The 16,495-nt window shown below is 54.5% G+C and overlaps 7 protein-coding genes across 7 annotated transcripts; 3 read left to right on the forward strand and 4 right to left on the reverse strand.

The window, feature by feature from the left end:
• Positions 1-119: 119 nt before the first annotated feature.
• On the reverse strand, positions 120-663 carry PG998_012351 (uncharacterized protein; the record flags this gene model as incomplete). The annotated part of the gene is given in 2 exon segments (XM_066879167.1): positions 120-580; positions 597-663. 2 exon segments carry the CDS (start codon positions 661-663, stop codon positions 120-122), a joined length of 528 nt encoding a protein of 175 aa, XP_066725551.1.
• Positions 664-1,230: 567 nt separating this feature from the next.
• PG998_012352 (uncharacterized protein) lies at positions 1,231-1,708 on the forward strand (the record flags this gene model as incomplete). Its single annotated transcript, XM_066879168.1, has 2 exons — positions 1,231-1,482; positions 1,619-1,708. The coding sequence occupies 2 exons, from the start codon at positions 1,231-1,233 to the stop codon at positions 1,706-1,708; spliced, it is 342 nt and encodes a 113-aa protein (XP_066725552.1).
• A 1,478-nt stretch (positions 1,709-3,186) lies between these two features.
• Positions 3,187-4,255, reverse strand: PG998_012353 (uncharacterized protein; the record flags this gene model as incomplete). Its single annotated transcript, XM_066879169.1, has 3 exons — positions 3,187-3,192; positions 3,296-4,111; positions 4,235-4,255. 3 exons carry the CDS (start codon positions 4,253-4,255, stop codon positions 3,187-3,189), a joined length of 843 nt encoding a protein of 280 aa, XP_066725553.1.
• A 503-nt stretch (positions 4,256-4,758) lies between these two features.
• PG998_012354 (mitochondrial 54S ribosomal protein bL17m) lies at positions 4,759-5,637 on the forward strand (the record flags this gene model as incomplete). Its single annotated transcript, XM_066879170.1, has 2 exons — positions 4,759-4,978; positions 5,200-5,637. Exons 1-2 carry the CDS (start codon positions 4,763-4,765, stop codon positions 5,635-5,637), a joined length of 654 nt encoding a protein of 217 aa, XP_066725554.1. The 5' UTR covers positions 4,759-4,762.
• A 319-nt stretch (positions 5,638-5,956) lies between these two features.
• PG998_012355 (uncharacterized protein) lies at positions 5,957-7,972 on the reverse strand (the record flags this gene model as incomplete). Its single annotated transcript, XM_066879171.1, has 1 exon — positions 5,957-7,972. One exon carries the CDS (start codon positions 7,970-7,972, stop codon positions 5,957-5,959), a length of 2,016 nt encoding a protein of 671 aa, XP_066725555.1.
• Positions 7,973-8,808: 836 nt separating this feature from the next.
• PG998_012356 (uncharacterized protein) lies at positions 8,809-10,072 on the forward strand (the record flags this gene model as incomplete). The annotated part of the gene is made up of 2 exons (XM_066879172.1): positions 8,809-8,913; positions 9,083-10,072. The coding sequence occupies 2 exons, from the start codon at positions 8,809-8,811 to the stop codon at positions 10,070-10,072; spliced, it is 1,095 nt and encodes a 364-aa protein (XP_066725556.1).
• A 1,774-nt stretch (positions 10,073-11,846) lies between these two features.
• Positions 11,847-14,687, reverse strand: PG998_012357 (uncharacterized protein; the record flags this gene model as incomplete). The annotated part of the gene is made up of 6 exons (XM_066879173.1): positions 11,847-12,614; positions 12,738-13,015; positions 13,066-13,154; positions 13,206-13,532; positions 13,587-14,494; positions 14,586-14,687. Coding segments are annotated over 6 exons (2,472 nt in total), but the record flags the coding sequence as incomplete, so codon positions are not given.
• Positions 14,688-16,495: the final 1,808 nt, after the last annotated feature.

A 16,495-nucleotide genomic window follows, 5' to 3' on the forward strand; every position in this document is an offset into this window, starting at 1 on the left:
TGGCCTTTTTCCAGCTGCTGATGCTATTACTGTTTTACCAACGACATGAGTAAGATATTGGTACAATTTGTAGGGCGCAGAAAGAGGGTGGAAGTAAAGGAAAGGGGACAGGGGCGAACCTACCGACTCTTACTGCCAGTTAGAATATCAACGTCGAGGTCCGCATCATACTCCGCCGCTCCGTCGACATCCCGGACCCCTGGCATGTATGTCCGCGACATATCGCCGATTGATCGGTTGAGCACCGATGCGGGAGCCGTGGGCGCAGCGGCCGGCGCCCTCTCCCGCCCCTGAGTTGCAGAAGCGTTGTTGCCCTCTACCTCCCATACGCCGGGAAGGTACGTGCGAGTGTTATCACCCAGATCACGGCCCAGCACAGTAGGTGGCGCGACCGCTACTGCCGCAGCTGCCACTGCCACCAGCAGTCCACCTGGTGTAGCATTGCTCGCGTTGTTTTGCTGACCGACGACACCGCTTATCTCACGTACGCCGGGGAGGTACGTGCGGGTGTTATCACCAAGGTCCCGAGCCAGCACACTGAGTGGTGCTGCTACAGCTAGGACGGGCGCGGGCGCTGGCGCTGGAGGTACATTTACTGGCTTGCGAGCAATATGTTGAGGCTGCGGAGCTAGATGTTGTCGTGCAAGGGCGGGTGCAGGCCATGGGCTGTTTGTTATGTTACGTGGCTGTTGTTGCGGAAGAGGCTTAGGGATTAAAGGGGAAAGGGGCGGCGGCAGTCGCTTTTGCGGTGCTGGAAGTTGTTGTAGTGGTATTTGTTGCTGTGGCTGTCGTTGTGCAGACTGCTTTTGCTGTACCACTTGCAGCTTCGCTGGCTGTTGGTGCAATGTTTGTTGCCGTTGCAGAGCAGACCCATTCGCAAGAGCAAGATCCGGTTCTGAATTCAATGATCTTTGCGAATATAGAGGCTTCGATGTCATTTGCTGTGCCTCCGGATCCGGCTTTGGGCTTACAGAGGTCTGGAGCTGCGGTGCCAGTGTAATTTTTTGCAACTTCTGAATGGACTCATTTTCAGCAGGCTCTGGCTTTAATGGGCTTCGTGGTGGTGATGCTAATGGAGAAGCCGCCTTGGGAGTCGAAGCGATTCTAGTTTGCGGCGCCGGTGGCTGCTGTTGCTGTGAAAGAGGCCCCTTTGAAACAAGAGGAGTTGCCCTTGGACTTGCCGGGTTGGGAGGCTGTCGTAGTCGTAATCGTAGTAAGGGTGCTTTCGCTATGTGCTGCTTTGCAGTACGAGCAATCGGTGGCTTAGCACTGGAGGGACTATTTGTCTGCGGCGCCGGTAATGTTTCGGCAGGCTCTGGACTGACAGGGGTGGTTTTCTGCGCCGAAATTGGTGTCTTCGCGGATTTGCCTGATGTAAGGGACGCTGGCCTGGAACTCGACCGTGGCTTCGACTGCGGCCGTGATCTTGGCGATTTTGATGAAGCTGGTGAAGGTGACGAAGGTGGTGGAGCCAACACCAATGTAAGTATGGAAGGTCTTCGTGATTTTGATAATGGCCTAGGAGATCTCGGTGGCCGACGGTACTTAGGCCGTCTTGGTGGCGGACTGAGAGATTCTGACAAGGAAGATGATACTGACGACAACCTCACTGGTCCAGGTTGTCCTGGCTTTCCCCATGGACGCTGTGGTATTGCTGGTATCTCTCGTCTCGGTGGTCGTTTTGAATTTGGCGGCCACGGGGCTGTAGGCCGTCTGTTTGTCGTTTTTAACCCTTCAGACCGTCGTCTTGTTTTCTTTGAAGGTTTCCTCCTTTCCTTGCTTCGTTTTCGTGACCTATGCTTCTTTTGGTCCCTGGCTGACGAGGAGGGTCCTATGATCCTGCGAGCGAGAGACAGGAATGACTTGAGCAGCCCCATGACCTTGCTGTTTCTTGGCGTTTTGGTGTTGGATGGTGTCCCAGAGGCAAGAAGAGATCGATGCGCAGACACGGGGCTGGGACTGTCTTCAGGTACGACCTGCTGGCGGTCTGACTGGATCGCTCGAGTCACATGCTCAACAATCTCGCTAGGCGACATCATTGAAGCAGTACTCGGTCCGTAAGGCGTGGCGCTGCCCGTCTCCGGAAGCGTGGTATACGACGGCGGGGGGCTGACATCGTGTCTTCGCCGCTGTTTGCCGTTTCTAGGCGCAGCTTCACTCCATATACCCCTTCTCCTGATACTTCCACACTGGGAGCAAAGGGTTTGACGCGCCCCATCCCGTCCTCTTCTTCGCTGCCTCTTCGCTCTGTGTCTCAACCATGACGCTCTTCCCTCTGCTTGCTTGTTTCCTATCCCTTCCTCTTGAGTTGTCGAAGACCACCCAGCTTCCAATCGTGGTGAGCTTGCAATGACCCCTTGCTCGACAAGAGACTCCAACGCTTCCTTGGTCGAGCAGCCTCGAAAGTTCTGTTCCATCCACACTAGAACTTTACCGCGAGATCTATCGTGCGGCTCCGAACCCGCCGTGGAAGATACCGGGGCTTCCTGACTTGTACTGCCGTATGCTCCGGGTTCTGGAGGCGTCATATGCGGTCTCCTCCGTAGTCCCGTTTGCTTAGCTGCGCAGTGTCGCTGCCGCCGGCGCCGCTTAGACGGCGGTCTGCTCGGACTCGATTTCGTGTGCTTCATTGGGCTTTGGTTTCGTGGTGATAGAGTATCCCCCTGCTGCTGGCTGGTCCGATGGGGTTTTCGCTTCATGTGGATCAGGCGATGCCAGATATCAGGCAGTGAGCCTAACGCTACGTGCGTACTCGGCCTGTGTGAGCTTCGAATGAGCAGTGTTCAACCATCATGTGCCCCTTTCCATCACAGACCTAAGGTTGTAACATAGATCATAACTCACCTCATAGGATTGCACTATTCCATTTATCAGCAACATTTGTTTTCTGGGAGCCATAACAACCAAAAAAAAGTTGCCGAGAAGGAGACATAGCTGGCCACTTTGAAGATGAAATCGTATCCTGGCCAGTGTGGTGTGCGGTATACTTACAGAGAGAGCAAACTTGTCAGTATGCAACAGGGGAGATTCCTTCGGTTCGCTTCCAGGAACAGCAAGCTTGTTGGCTGTAGTAGCACAGTTTCATGGAAAGACTATTGTCAGTCACGAGAAGGGTATAGAGTCATTGTGAATGAGTTACGGTATGTGTCGTATGGTGCCACCGTAATGATGCGATCTATGATACAATCAAGTCTATAGCCGGCTGTTTCTGTTTCATGCTTTTAGCGATCCCAGCCAGCTGTGTGTTTGTACAAACGTTTTTGATTTTCCGCGGCGTGTCTGTGTTGTCACATACCCAATCCATCCGTTCATCCGTCCATCCTCTTTTATACCCCCTGAGCAGAGTCTGGTCCCGCTTGTCAACAGGGGTATACCGATCGGCCAGCACCTCGTCTACGCTCTTGTCCGTCCAGCTGGGTCCTTCGTACCGTTGGCGCAGCGCCTCCTCCACGGGCGAAGACTGTCCATCCACCTTTTGCTCCAGCTTCTCGCCGGCCTCGGCAGCCTTGGCCTTGGCGAAGCCGATCGCCTCCTTGCCCTTCTGCAGGCCCGAGCCGAGCGCGCTGAAGATGGAGCCCTTAGCCTCCTCGGCCTTCTGCTCGCCCTTGGCCACGGCGTCGGCGCCGCGGGTCTTGGCCTCAGCGTACGCGCTCTTGGCCGCCTCCGCTACGCTGCCAGCCTTCTCACTGGCGGCGCCGCGAGCCCACCCCGCCTCCCGGCGAGCCTCGTCCCGGGCGTCGCGTGCCTTGGGTGCCAGCGTCTTCTTGGCCTCCTCGCCCGCCTGACCGGCCTCGGAGAAGGCCCGCGTCCACATGTTGCCCACGACGCCCTCGGCATCCTCGCGCACCGCGGTCCAGTCCTTGTGCTGGGCCCAGCGCACCGCGCCCTCGATCTCATTGTTCCAGCGATCCTTGGCCGTGTCCACGAGGTTTTGGCGCTCGAGCGCCGCGAGCTCGGCCCTTGTGGGCGGGTGGACGGGGGGCAGCGGGTCTGTCATGCCCGAGATCAGGTCCGTCTGGGCGCGCAGGACGGCGGATTGGCGTTCGCGGTTGCGTTGGTGGGCGAGGACGGTCAGGTAGGCGACACCCAGGGTCAAGGTGACGCCACCGGTCTGTATTGTGTAGTGCAATGATTAGCCTCCGGTACATATACTACTTCGTGCGAGTATTCCTATGTGCAAGCCATCCGTCCAAGTATGCCCACACAGCCGCCTACTCCTTAGGGCATGACGTACGAAGCCGGTTGTGAAGCCCATGGTGAGCAGTTGCTTAAGCGCACGGTGGCGCGAGGATAATGTGGAGGTTCAATTGAAGAGAGGTAAGAAAATACGACGACTGTAGTGACTGTCGCTTTCAATTCGAGATCGAGGACCTGGGAGTTGGCGTGGCCAGTCTGTCGACGTTTGATCTCTGCAAGAAAGCAGGGATGACGTTTGACAGCAAGAAAGTCGCTCTGGTCTTGTGGTTTGGAGCTCCAGCTACGAAATTCCCCGGCACGGACGGTGGTCGCAATTGGCTGGGCCCCGGGGCTGTTTAGGTGCTTCTCGGTCCGGTAGCGCTAAAAGCTTAGGGAAGGTAAAGGTACACTGTACCCGAAATTTTGGTTGGCGAGAGCCTCAATCTGAGCTCAATTCAGGTCCGCCCCTCATCGGTTCAATCAACCCCATATCCATTCAACCTGCGGCAATCCCGATCGACGGATTGCTCGTCCTTTACAGCCTGTCAACGAGAAGGCTCGCAAAGGGTCCCCGAGAAACAGCACAATGGCCGGCGGCGTTGTCAAGTACCGCCACCTGTCGCGCAGCAGCGCCCACCGACAGGCCCTCCTGCGCAACCTGGTCACCTCCCTCGTCAAGCACGAATCGATCCGGACGACATGGGCCAAGGCCAAGGAGACGCAGCGCATGGCCGACAAGCTCATCACACTGGCCAAGCGGAACAACGAGACGAGTAGGCGGAAGGCCCACGGCATACTATATGTACGTAGCAGCCACAACTCCCCTCCTCCAAGCCCAGGCAGGCTGATACGGACATTGTGTACCGATGTGTACCCAAATTTGACTGGGGAGAACTATCGGGATGATTGCTTGTCTGGTCTCCCCCGCCGGCTGCCTCGGAAAAGAACACAGATATAAATGCATATCTATATATACTAGAGAAGCGCTACCTTTACTGACAATTCCACCCTTCAAACCCACAGACCCCCGAAGACCTCATGCCCAAACTCTTCACGACCCTGCGCCAGCGGTACGAGGCCCGCCCGGGCGGCTACACCCGCGTGCTGCGGACGGAGCCTAAGTCGACGTACGACCAGGCGCCCTCGGCCATCCTCGAGTTCGTCGACGGGCCCAAGGACATGCGGTTCCACATGACGGCGGCGCGCGTGGCCAAGGACCACCTGTTGGGCCAACGGCCCAACAAGCTGACCCTGCTGAACCGCAAGAAGGTCACGCAGTTCCGCGGCGCCACGGGCACCCCCAAGAAGAAGGCGACGGGCAAGCAGGAGTTCAACGACATGGTCGAGCGCATGAAGACGATGAAGCTGGTCAGCAACGGCGTGGATATGTTGTCGGTGGCGGCCAAGACGACGCGTTCCCCCGCCGTGGTCGTTGAGAAGAGCCCGGAGAAGCGTGCGTGAGTAGTAAAAGGCGGCAGCAGTAAGTGAGGGGGCAGCCCTTGCTCGTGCACTTTGAGCTCAGAGATATGGGATAGAGACGCATCCTGGTCTTTCGGCAGAGACGATATATCCAGGCTACTGTAAAGCAAGACTTATGGGCAAAAGAACCCAAAGACACTGTACTATACATAAATATCAAGCTAAAGGGGCTGCGAGGCCCCAGACAATCTGTACGAATTGAGTGTACATATTAAGAGGAACAAAACGTTGGCCTACCCCATACAAGGGAGGGGGGCACACCGCCCTGAACGTATTCAACAACCTATCTATGTATATATTCTTATATGAAATCAAAGGTATCTCCACGCTCCCGTATCATCTTGCCCACCCGCTTGGAGCCGACGATGCGCTCCAGCTTCAGCACGTCGTACTTGGAGAAGACGACGCGCACGGTGCCCTGGCCGGGCTCCAGCTTGAACTCCTGCTCGCTCTTGGCGAGGTAGCCGCCGACGATCTCCTTGTAGAACAAGGGGTTGTCGGGCAGGCCGTACATGATCACGCGGCGGACCCCCGTGAGCATGTAGCGGCGGAAGTGGTGGGCGCGCTCCGTGTACAGCAAGACCTTGTGGCGCCCGTTCAGGAAATGAGAGCGCGCGCGCGACGCCTCGGGCATGTCGGCGTACTCGGAGATGGTGCCGAACGTCAGGTTGGCGGCGGCGGGGCTCGTGGCGAAGTAGTTGCGTACGCGGACGAAGTCGAGGTACGACGGAATGTAAATAAGCGTGCCGTCGATGTCCTTGGCACGCTTGGCCAAGGTCGGCACGATGGCGCTGATGAAGTACTCGAAGCGGGCGTCGGGTTCGTTCGCGACCGACGTGGCGTCGAAGCGCGAGAAAGTCTGCTTCGCCTTGATGCCGAGCTCTTGGATTGTGCCTGGGTACTCCGGCTGCACGCGGACCCGGCCCGCCCAGTTCTGGCATTCTCGGTGTAGCTCTTGGAGCTCAGGGGTGTTGAAAGCGGAGAAGATGATGCTTTGCCTGTAGTTTTGGGCTTGTTTCTCCAGATACCACTCCCTCACACGACTGAAATCGCAGTCGTGTGCTTCTCGCGGCTGCATGTTGAGGTGCTCGAAGATGAACTCGACATGTTCCCAGTTCTGGTTGAGCAGGGCATCTGCTTGGTCGACAATGACCATCTCAATAGAACTCAGATAATCATAATCCATTTTCTTGTCCTTGCCCTCCTCGGATCCGATGGCCAAGCGAAGGCCAAGAGGACTGGTGATGAGGATATCTGAGCTGTAGAATTGCGAAAAGTACTTGATGGTTTTCCTGGTGAACTTGACGCCAAGTCGGAACATGTCGTCGTCGTTGCCCTCGAACAGATCTCGGAAGTCTTCGGGTCTATCAGACGTGAACTTGGAGTCCTTGTCTACGTAGGTGTCATCGAACCGTTTCCTGTTCTCCTGCTGATCTGGTTCGCAGATGGCGCAGATCTCTTTGACCATGTTGACGGCAGAATTGCGGGTCGGCAGAAGCATCAGGACCTTGGGACGGGTGAACCCCTGATCTTTAGGCTCAAAGTCGCTGGCGGTGCCTTCCTTGTGGAGCTTGTAGTTGTTCTTGATGACTCGGTCTCGAGTCTTGAAGATATGGTTGACTGCATGGAGACAGGCCATGCGTCGCAATTTTGCTCCATTCTTGGGTGTCCGGTTGCAGAAGAGTAGATCGTTGTAGCCAAACGTGATGGGGTACAGAACCTGCTCCAGCTTGTCTAGAGTTGGCTTTTTCGCAGCTGCCTCGCGTAACTTTTGCTTCAACTTGAGGGTCGAAGTGTCAGGCATGAGCGACAACAGTCGATCGGAATCGCTAGGGGCTTTTCCAGGAACACTCCTCGTAAGTCTCCAGCCATTGAGCTCCGACTGCGTGACGGAATACTCATTGGCTTTGGCCGCTTTGATTCGTTTTGAGACTTGGGCCTCATCCGGGATCGAAAAATGTGTTTCAAACGGATCTGAAGTATCTGGAACTTCATCGTCGTCGTCTTCGTCTTCGTCGCCCAGGGCCATCTCGGCATCTTGGTCCTCCTCAGGCTCCTCCTCTACTACATCGACGTCTTTGTCCTCGACATCCTCCTCCGACTCTGGTTCGACTTCTTGTCGTTTGCTTGGCCTCTCATCGGCGTTTTGATGACTGAGCTTCCGCCGCTTATTGGTGGGAGCAGACTGCTTCTGAGCGAAAGCGTTCATCAGGGCCATATATGACTTATTAGGGGCATCTTGTTGCTCCTCGTCCTCCGAATCATCATCATCCTCAAGATCTTCATCTGAAGGGGATTCCCCCCCCAGATTGTTCATCTTCGGGGTCCCTATCGTACAATGTCAGACACAGGCTTCGTGAAGTGATAACTCCTCATGTGACTTACTGGACTTCGGCAAGTCGAGCTTTGTTGAATTTGGGTCCATGTACTCTCTTTGGCGCATTAGACCTCCCGCCCCGGCCACCCCGGCCACCAGGCCTGGAGCCCCGTCCTCTTGGGGCACCGCCTCGTCCTCTTGGTCCCATCTTCTGTGATAATTGAACAGAGGGGCTTTCACTTGGACTTTTGAGATATCTTGTTATAATAGCAACCTGAGTCTACCTAAGAAAAAAAGAAGTCCAGCCTTGTAGATGGACCCCACAGTCGAAGGGATAGCCTCGTTCTAGTTCTTTAGCTTCCTCGAGGGGGTCCAGTTTCCCAAACGATGTACCTGTCGCAAAGTACTCCGTACCCCGAACTTTTTCTTTCCAGCAGTCCGCAGCGAGATCTCAATCTCTTATCGCGGTGCTTATCTTAGCGCGCACAACCCCTCGGTTTAGAAAGCAAGCAGCGGTTCACTTTGAAAATTCGTGTGGAAGAATTCGAGAGTGGGCTGGATAGGCAAAGCTACGAAAAATTGGGTCCCTGCTAAGGCCTGTCCAACGAACTTGGTTTGGCTGCGAAGAGTGTGTGTCTCTGTCTGTCTGTGTGTGTGGGAAGAGAGAGAGAGTCCGCCCAAGACCAGAGCGCAAGAGATTTGAAGAAGTCAGATCCAATCCAATCCAATCCCAAACTTCCTGTCACCCCGGGCCCCTTCTGAACGCAGAAGAGAATCGCCAGTCCACCTCCCTAACCTTCGACCTGTTCGATAACTGGCATTCCAAACCACCCAACATGGCCGTGGATCAAGAGTCCTTCCTTCATATGTCGCGGCCTCTGGCGCCCACCGTCAACGTCCAGAGCAACATTGCCCCGCTCTCCGTCAACATCCAACCCCAAGTACGTTTGCTTCCTCACGATGGCTTCTTTGGTGTTCTTGCATGATGCCGCTCGATACTTTCGCTTATGGCATCATACGACGTCCTCCATTGGCTCTTCATCCTATGCCGCTATGCCGCTATGCTACTCTGCACCCAATCAACCATCTAGCTAACACACCGTCCGTCAGGCCATCCTCTCCATCCTCGACCACGCCGTCCGTCGCGATGAACCCGCCACCGAAACGACCTCGCCCCGCGTTATCGGCGCTCTGATAGGGTCTCGCTCGGATGATGGCAGTGAGCTCTCCGTGTCGTCCGCCTTCGCCATCCCCCATACCGAGAACGAGGACCAGGTCGAGGTAGACGTCGAGTACCAGAAGAACATGTTGTCGCTGCACCTTAAGGCCTCGCCGCGCGAAACGCTGCTGGGCTGGTACACGACCTCGCACGAGCTCAATAGCTTCAGCGCGCTCATCCAGAACTTCTTCGCAAGCCCCGAGACGGGTACCTTCCCCCACCCGGCCGTCCACCTGACTGTCTCCACCGACCCGGGCGCCGACGTCCAGCTCAAGTCCTACATCTCCGCCCCCGTCGCCGTTAATGCCGAGCGTGCCGCCGAGAGCTGCCTCTTCATCCAGGTGCCTCACAGGGTCTCGTACAACGACGCCGAGCGTTCCGCCCTTGAGCTCATCTCCTCCGCCAAAGACTCCGAGTCGCGCAGCACCACCATCCCCTCCGACGTCGAGGGTCTTGCGCGCTCCCTTGAGTCCATGAGCGACCTGCTCGAGCGTGTGTCCGAGTACGTCGGCGAGATCCTCGATGAGGAGCGCGAGCCCAACAACGCTTTAGGCCAGTACCTCATGAGCGCCCTGTCTTTAGCCCCCAAGGTCGACCCGTCCGCCATCGAGCACGACTTCAACAACCACATCCAGGACGTCCTGATGGTCAGCTACCTGGCCAACAGCATCCGCACCCAGATCGATCTCAGCCAGCGTCTTGCTACCGCAGTCCTGAGCGACGAGAAGGTCGACAAGGACGATAACAAGGGCGAGAAGGGCGAGGGCGGCGGCCGTGGCGGCCGTGGTGGTCGCGGTGGCCGTGGTGGACGTGGTGGTAGAGGCGGACGTGAGCCGCGGGAGCCTAGGGAGCCCAGAGAGCCCCGTGAACCCGCCGAGTGAACTTGACCCCAAGCAATCATTTGAAGGGTTTACTTGCGGTTTTCTTGAGTAATATCTCTAGCCTCCAAGACGGTTTATTCACATAGCCTCGCTAAGGTAAACTAGCAAGGAACTCGAGAAGACGGGCGGTAAATAACCTAATCATTTATCGTCCAGTCAGTTCAGCGTTGGCCCCCTGGGCAATTGTCGTAAGGGCGGCTTCATACAGCGACTGGACTTCGGAGGTTCGCCGATTTATTAAGGGAATCTTGGGATTGCATGATTAGGAGTAGGGACAAAAAGCAAGCAGCATCTCATGACTCTTCGAGATCATTATTGTGAGATAGATATACTAAGGCGTTCTCAGTCCGGTTTGGGATGGGGATAGGCCTCTAGAACGAGCAATGAAACGTTTAACAAAGTCTTTCGCCATAAACATTCTCCCCTGTCACTGAGTTCGAACCCATTTCCCCGTGCCAGACGTATTCTCCTTTTCAGTGTGGTGCGTACAAGAGTGTCTTGGACTGCCCCTATATCAAGCTACTCTTCAAAATTCCTGGTACGACTCCACGCCTCTCATCTCTCGCCTCTCGAGCACAACCTCCTGATCTGGTTCAGGTATCAGGCTGAAATTTAATTAATGAGCACATCTCCCAAATGTAAACAAATTATGCTACTCGATCCGAATTGGCTCATTAGTGCTAGCCTTTTATCTAGCCGGATCTATGTCGGTATCAGCTCACGTGGGCTATATGTCTTATAGGTCGGTTAATTATCTTCTTCTTTATATTTAGATATAAAATAGGAATAGAAGAAGTTAACTAATTATCCTTTATAGATAACTCCAGTCTCTGTATAGAGATTAAGATTAACACCCCCTTTTAACCTATTATAATCTCTAATTCAGGAGGCACATCTACTAGAGTTTAATGTACTGGGTAAGAGGCGGGAAAGATGAAGACTCGAACCTAGAATAGAGCATTGAGATGATATCTATCCAGCATCTTCCTCACAACTGGTATCATTGAGCCATTCAGTTAGTCTTCTCGGTACTAACAAGAGTAGCCCCCCAATCTTAAAGATCCGTAAAACGAAGTTGCGATTCAAGTTATTGTTCATGTTCATAAGAGTACAACAGCTTCACTTATATATGCAGGCACTGGCTATTCATTCCTGTCTAGAAGAATGGGTTGGATTAATGTCTATGCTTTCAGCCGTAACATTCGTAGGTCGCAATCTACTAGAGCCCCTCATTCGCCTTTTTCTTTCTTCTTTCTTTCCTTCTATCAAGTGCTACCAAGAATCACCAACCGCAAGAAAAGTAAGGTTCAAGATTATCCATCCATCTTCCAATCTTCCAAGCCGAGGGAGCAGGTAGAAGAATCATGAGAATAGATGTTATCATTAATCCTTTCCATCCCTTTGCGCCGGCTATGGTGAACTAGCTTCTTATTTGCGCCAATGGATAATGGTAGGTTTCCGCTCTTGTTGTAGACTTTTTCCAAACTGGAAAGAAGTACAGGTCCACATGCTCGCAGTTCTTTATATGCTTTGCTGGTCTCTGCCTGGGCCTCTTTTGCACATTTTGTGCCATGCCCAGCTGCCATCACGTCTATGCTGAGGTCCGTAAAGCCAGCCAGAATAAAATTCAATATGCCCCTTATCAATTCTCGCCTCGAACGCCCATACAATGATTTCCCCTGAAAAAGGATTGCCCACGTACGCCATTCATGTCGTGGCAAATGTAAGTACATTTGCATTGCCATCGCCAAATCACTCATCCATGGCGCCTGCTCTACGAGGTTCCAGTGGGTGGCTTCTGTGGTAGTGTGGCTGGGTTGCCGTAGTTGGGCAGAGTAGAATAGCCGGCCTGGTGGTTATGGCCGTTCGTAGGCTGGGGTAGCCCCATGTTCTTGTGCTGCATAGGGTGGCCCATTTGCTGCGGCATATGAGAGTTCATCTGAGGTGGCATCTGAGGCATATGCGTGGCCGGATGCTGTTGCATATGCTGCGGCGGAGTGGCGTGGGGGTGGTACGCCGGCAGCGATTGATTGGAACTCTGGCGACTCATGCCATAGCTTGGTCCGCCGCCCATGTATGACTGGGGGGCTGGAGAGCTGTACCCGTTATAGTTCATGTGTGCTGGGCCAATCTGGGGGCTTCCATGAGGAGCGCCCATAGTGCTGTAAGGTGCCATGGGCGGTTGCACGTGGTTCATCCCGCTACCGGGGACGAACGACTGCGTTTTGGGGTTGAAAGCGTGGCGGTTATAGCTGCCCGGAATCGGATGCTGGCTTTTCGGGTCATGCGGATTGACATTAACAGGCAGCTGACCGAAAGCGTAAGGTATCCCAAGAGGGCCAACATTGCTTTGGGATTGGGGGCCCCGAGTCGCCGGTTGCGAGTAGGGCGCTGGGACGGGGGATGAAGCAGGCGGGTAAGCAGGCTGCTGCTGCCAGGCTGGCTGGGCAGGCGTGGGTTGCATGGGCGAGCCATAACCAGGCATAGACCCGTTACTGGGCGGATAACGCTGCTGTGAAGGCTGAGGTGGCTGGGGCGGATACTGGCAACATGTTAGTAACATGCATTTACTTCAGAGGAGTTTACTGGGAGACATGCAGTCGGCATTGGACCAAACGGAGGAAATCCGCTCATGGGAGGACCTTGGGGCATCATCTGCGGATACGCGGGGCCCGCCTGGGGGTAACCTTTGGGGCATGGGGGCCTGGTAAGGCTGCTGGGCTTGACCGTTGTACGGCATATTTCCAACTGCCACGTACTGCGCCTGGGCCCAGCTCGGTTGGTGAGGGTTGGTTCCGTAGTACGGTGTGTACTGAGATCGGGAATCGAAGCTCTCCGAATCGTCACGTCGTTGCTTGCCAGTCTTACCGCGCCTCCCCATATTGGACTTTTCCTTGCCAGAGACAGAACTGGCTCGGGACATGCCATTTGCGTCCTCGGTTTCTGGGCTCTATTAGCAAGAGAATATCCACAATGCCTTGATAACCACTCACCAGGTGTAGACTCGCCTGTCTTCTCCGAATTGCCAAAGATTCGCTCTCGTGCTTTGTTGTAAGCCTCCTCGCGTTGCTCTCGAGTAAGTCTATGGATGTTAGCGAGTACTAGCAGGATAGGCAGGACTCGGAAAACCTACTTATAGTTGATACCGCCGTTTTTCTTTTCGCCATCACTGCCCACTTCGGAAGTGCCTTTTGAAGGGCTGCTCCCATTCCCTGAATCTTCGCCACGTCGCATGATCTTCTTGGGCAAAAGTACTGGCGGAGTGCTGCTGCTGTTAGTCTCAGCAGCAGTGCCGACAATGCTTGCCAGTGACGGTGGGACCCTGCAAAAGGGGGTTCTGTAGATGCGCACAGCGCCCTGTACGGCCTCAAATGAATGGGTCATGTGATAGTAATCCGCAAGTTTGTGTGTAAGCATTCGACAGAACGAATTGTTTGGTGGTAGATCCATGTAGGGTTCCCTAGGCAAGCATGTTAACAAAGCATCTCAAATGACCGGAAAATCAGCGGCTTACTTTGAAGACTGGACGAAGTTGATAACATCCTGTTCCAAGCGAAGCAAGAAGAGACGATCCTTAGGTGACGCCATGGCTTCGAGCAGTTTCTCGTCCGGATTTTGGGCGTACATCGAGTTGAACGCATCGGGATTTTGTGAAACACTGGCCAGTATTTGCTGCTTCTCTGCAGGAGGTGGAATCCCAGAGGAGTTACTTTGGGGAGTCACAACGCCCTGGTCAACGACCACCTCGGGGAGCAGTTGAATGATACGCTTCTCCGGCATATCTCCAAGCCGCAGACGGTGCACGCGAGCATTCTCGGAGCCCATCCTCGAGTTGGTCATCTGCGAGCCCCGGACCGAAAAGGCTTCGTCATCATCCGCTGCCGCCTTCACACTAGCACTGTCGTCTGGACGCAGCGATTCCTTCTCGTCCAAGGCAAACGTGGTACCAGAGGTTATGCTCTTACCGTCGAGACTGGGTGCTTTGGTACCGAGCTCGGAGTTTGAATCAGCCCTTTGTGACACCTCGTCAGATGCGGCTGTGGTACTATCAACCTTGCTATGAGAATCGCCAGGGGCGAGTTTCGACGAGCCGTTAACGACAAGGCTAGGTGTAGATGTTGGGTTGACAGTCTTCGCAGATAGGCTGAGCTCATTCATGTTTTGCGTGACCTTGGCAGCTGCCTCGGTCGGCTTTCGCTCGTCCCGCGAATCTTTCTGAGAAGCTTCTGTAGTGCCTTGGTGCATCGCAGACTTGGCGATCACGGTAGGGCTGACCGCCTTGGGTGCCGTTGCGGCAGGACTCTTGGCAATGCCGGCAGGAGTACCGGCGGATGAAATACGACGATTCTCTGTCGCGGCAGGAACAGCAACTCGCTGTGCTGTAGATGGAGGCATGTTTTCCTTAGAACCAGACGCAGCCACCTGGTACCACATTAGTCTTGGCTGGCCAGCAAGATGGACAAATGATTTGCGATGAAGTGGCAGAACATGGGGCGGCAGAGCACGAGCTTACCTTAGCAAAAGAGAGCTTCTCCGTTCCAACCGTCGCCATATGCGCAATAATAACGATGAGCAAGAAACTGCTCGGTTGCAGATCAGACTTGCAGTCTGCAAACACTACTTTCTTTCGAGTAAATGGGTGAAAATCTTGGGGCTACCGCAGTATCCTCGTTCAGGATTGCGACAGCGAATAAGACGTTAAAAAGGTAGCCTGTTGGTTCCTTGGGGTGTGCGCACCAAACGGCAGCTTATGAGACACAATGCAGTATCGACAACAACTCAGGAAAGGAAATGGATCGAAGCGGCCCTCGGGAGAGACAGAATACAGTTGCTCATTGTCGTAATGGGTATATTGGGTCGTAAGCAGTCGTGTGTCGTCGTGAGAAGTCCGGATGTAAAGGCAAGGGCCTGGCGGTAGGCGATACCGACGAAATCTGTACAAGAGCCGGGGTGGGTAGTGGGTGTGGGTGGTGAGTGGTGGGCGGTCAGGCTACCGGTGGAAACAGGCCAAAAGACTTGGGGATAGTGTCGAGCGGAAATCGAGCGCCGGACGTAGCGTGTCGTCCAGGTGGAAAGGTTCGTAGGTGTACGGAAGACGGGTGTGGTGTGGTGCAGGCTCTCGGAGTCGCAACAAGGTCGCAAGTAGGTACGGTACAATCCGACAACGGCACAATTTTGCTACTGCGGGTGATGCGCCGGGAAAGTCAGTTGTTGAAGTGCGGAGGTCGGTAAGTTGGTAATCAGGTCAGACGCTGTCGCCTACCCGGGGTTTAATAAGAACCCCAAGATGAAAAGACTGACTGCCAGGGCGAGGTTGATCTGGAAGAGAAGAAATCGGGATTGAGTTTGGGGAGTTGTGAGGTGGACAGGCAGGACGGAGATAGAGGAAGTGGGAGATGTTCGATTTGAACTTTGGACGTACTTGAGCTTTTACTTAGCCCGTGCAAGATGTACATGTACCGTACTGTGGGTGGTTAAAGTAGTGGGTGGGGGAACTGGGTGGGAAGGCTGAGGTTAAAGTTTACAGCAGCACTTTGCAACTGTGACCTAGCAGAAGACCTAGGTCTGCAGCTCTGCACGCCTGCAACAGACACCTAATGGCCCTGTACTAGGACTAGGACTGCGGTCAATTGGGGGGCCAGCCACAGGAAGACCGAGAGCAGTGCACACAGACATGCGACGGATTTCGGCTCGCGGGGCGGAGCGATGCTTAATGCCCACACCAGCGCAGCAGAGCAGCAGACGAATGAGCACTTCTGACCACCTCGCAGGATCAGACAGTCAGATCACTTCTGCCGTATGACGGGCAAGGCACAAACTTGGTTGGTGAAACCACAGCTGGAAGTGAACGTCAAACAGGGCCGAATTGGGCCGAACTGGGCAATGTAGGTAATGTCTTCTACTTGGAGCGAAGCAGTCAATGGATGGAACGATTATCTCGGTTCGGTTATAGACACACTTACAGCAATATACAGATCTAGTAGCGACTTACCGGACAGAAAGGCCCTTCACCACATAAGTCTTATCCATTCGCTGTCGCTGCCGAATCTGTCGTCGGTCGGTTGTGGTTTAGCTGACAAGCGGACGCTAAAAAAGGGGACAAGCGAGGTTCAGAGGCTCCCTTATTTTTATTTAGAACAGTAATCGTTTGCCGGCAGGTGCCGCACCACCACCCCTGGATGTAGAACCGCTGTAAGATGGGGTACGGCACTGTACGAAGGTGAGAGAAAACCGATGGTGGTGGTTAGTTGTGTGGCTGCTACCACTTCCACTTACCTACAATTACTCACTCTACCACTTACATGCCTTAAGGCTGCATGCCGATGGAACCCTGCCAGAAGGTCCCCTTGCTATATGGACTTGGCCTGTGGCTATACAGGAATGCATGCACGTACAGCCGAGCAGGTACAAGGAATAGTGTTA

Source organism: Apiospora kogelbergensis (assembly GCF_038363985.1).
Source record: "Apiospora kogelbergensis strain CBS 113332 chromosome Unknown utg000008l_segment0_segment0, whole genome shotgun sequence".
NCBI classification, from domain to species: Eukaryota; Fungi; Ascomycota; class Sordariomycetes; order Amphisphaeriales; family Apiosporaceae; genus Apiospora; species Apiospora kogelbergensis.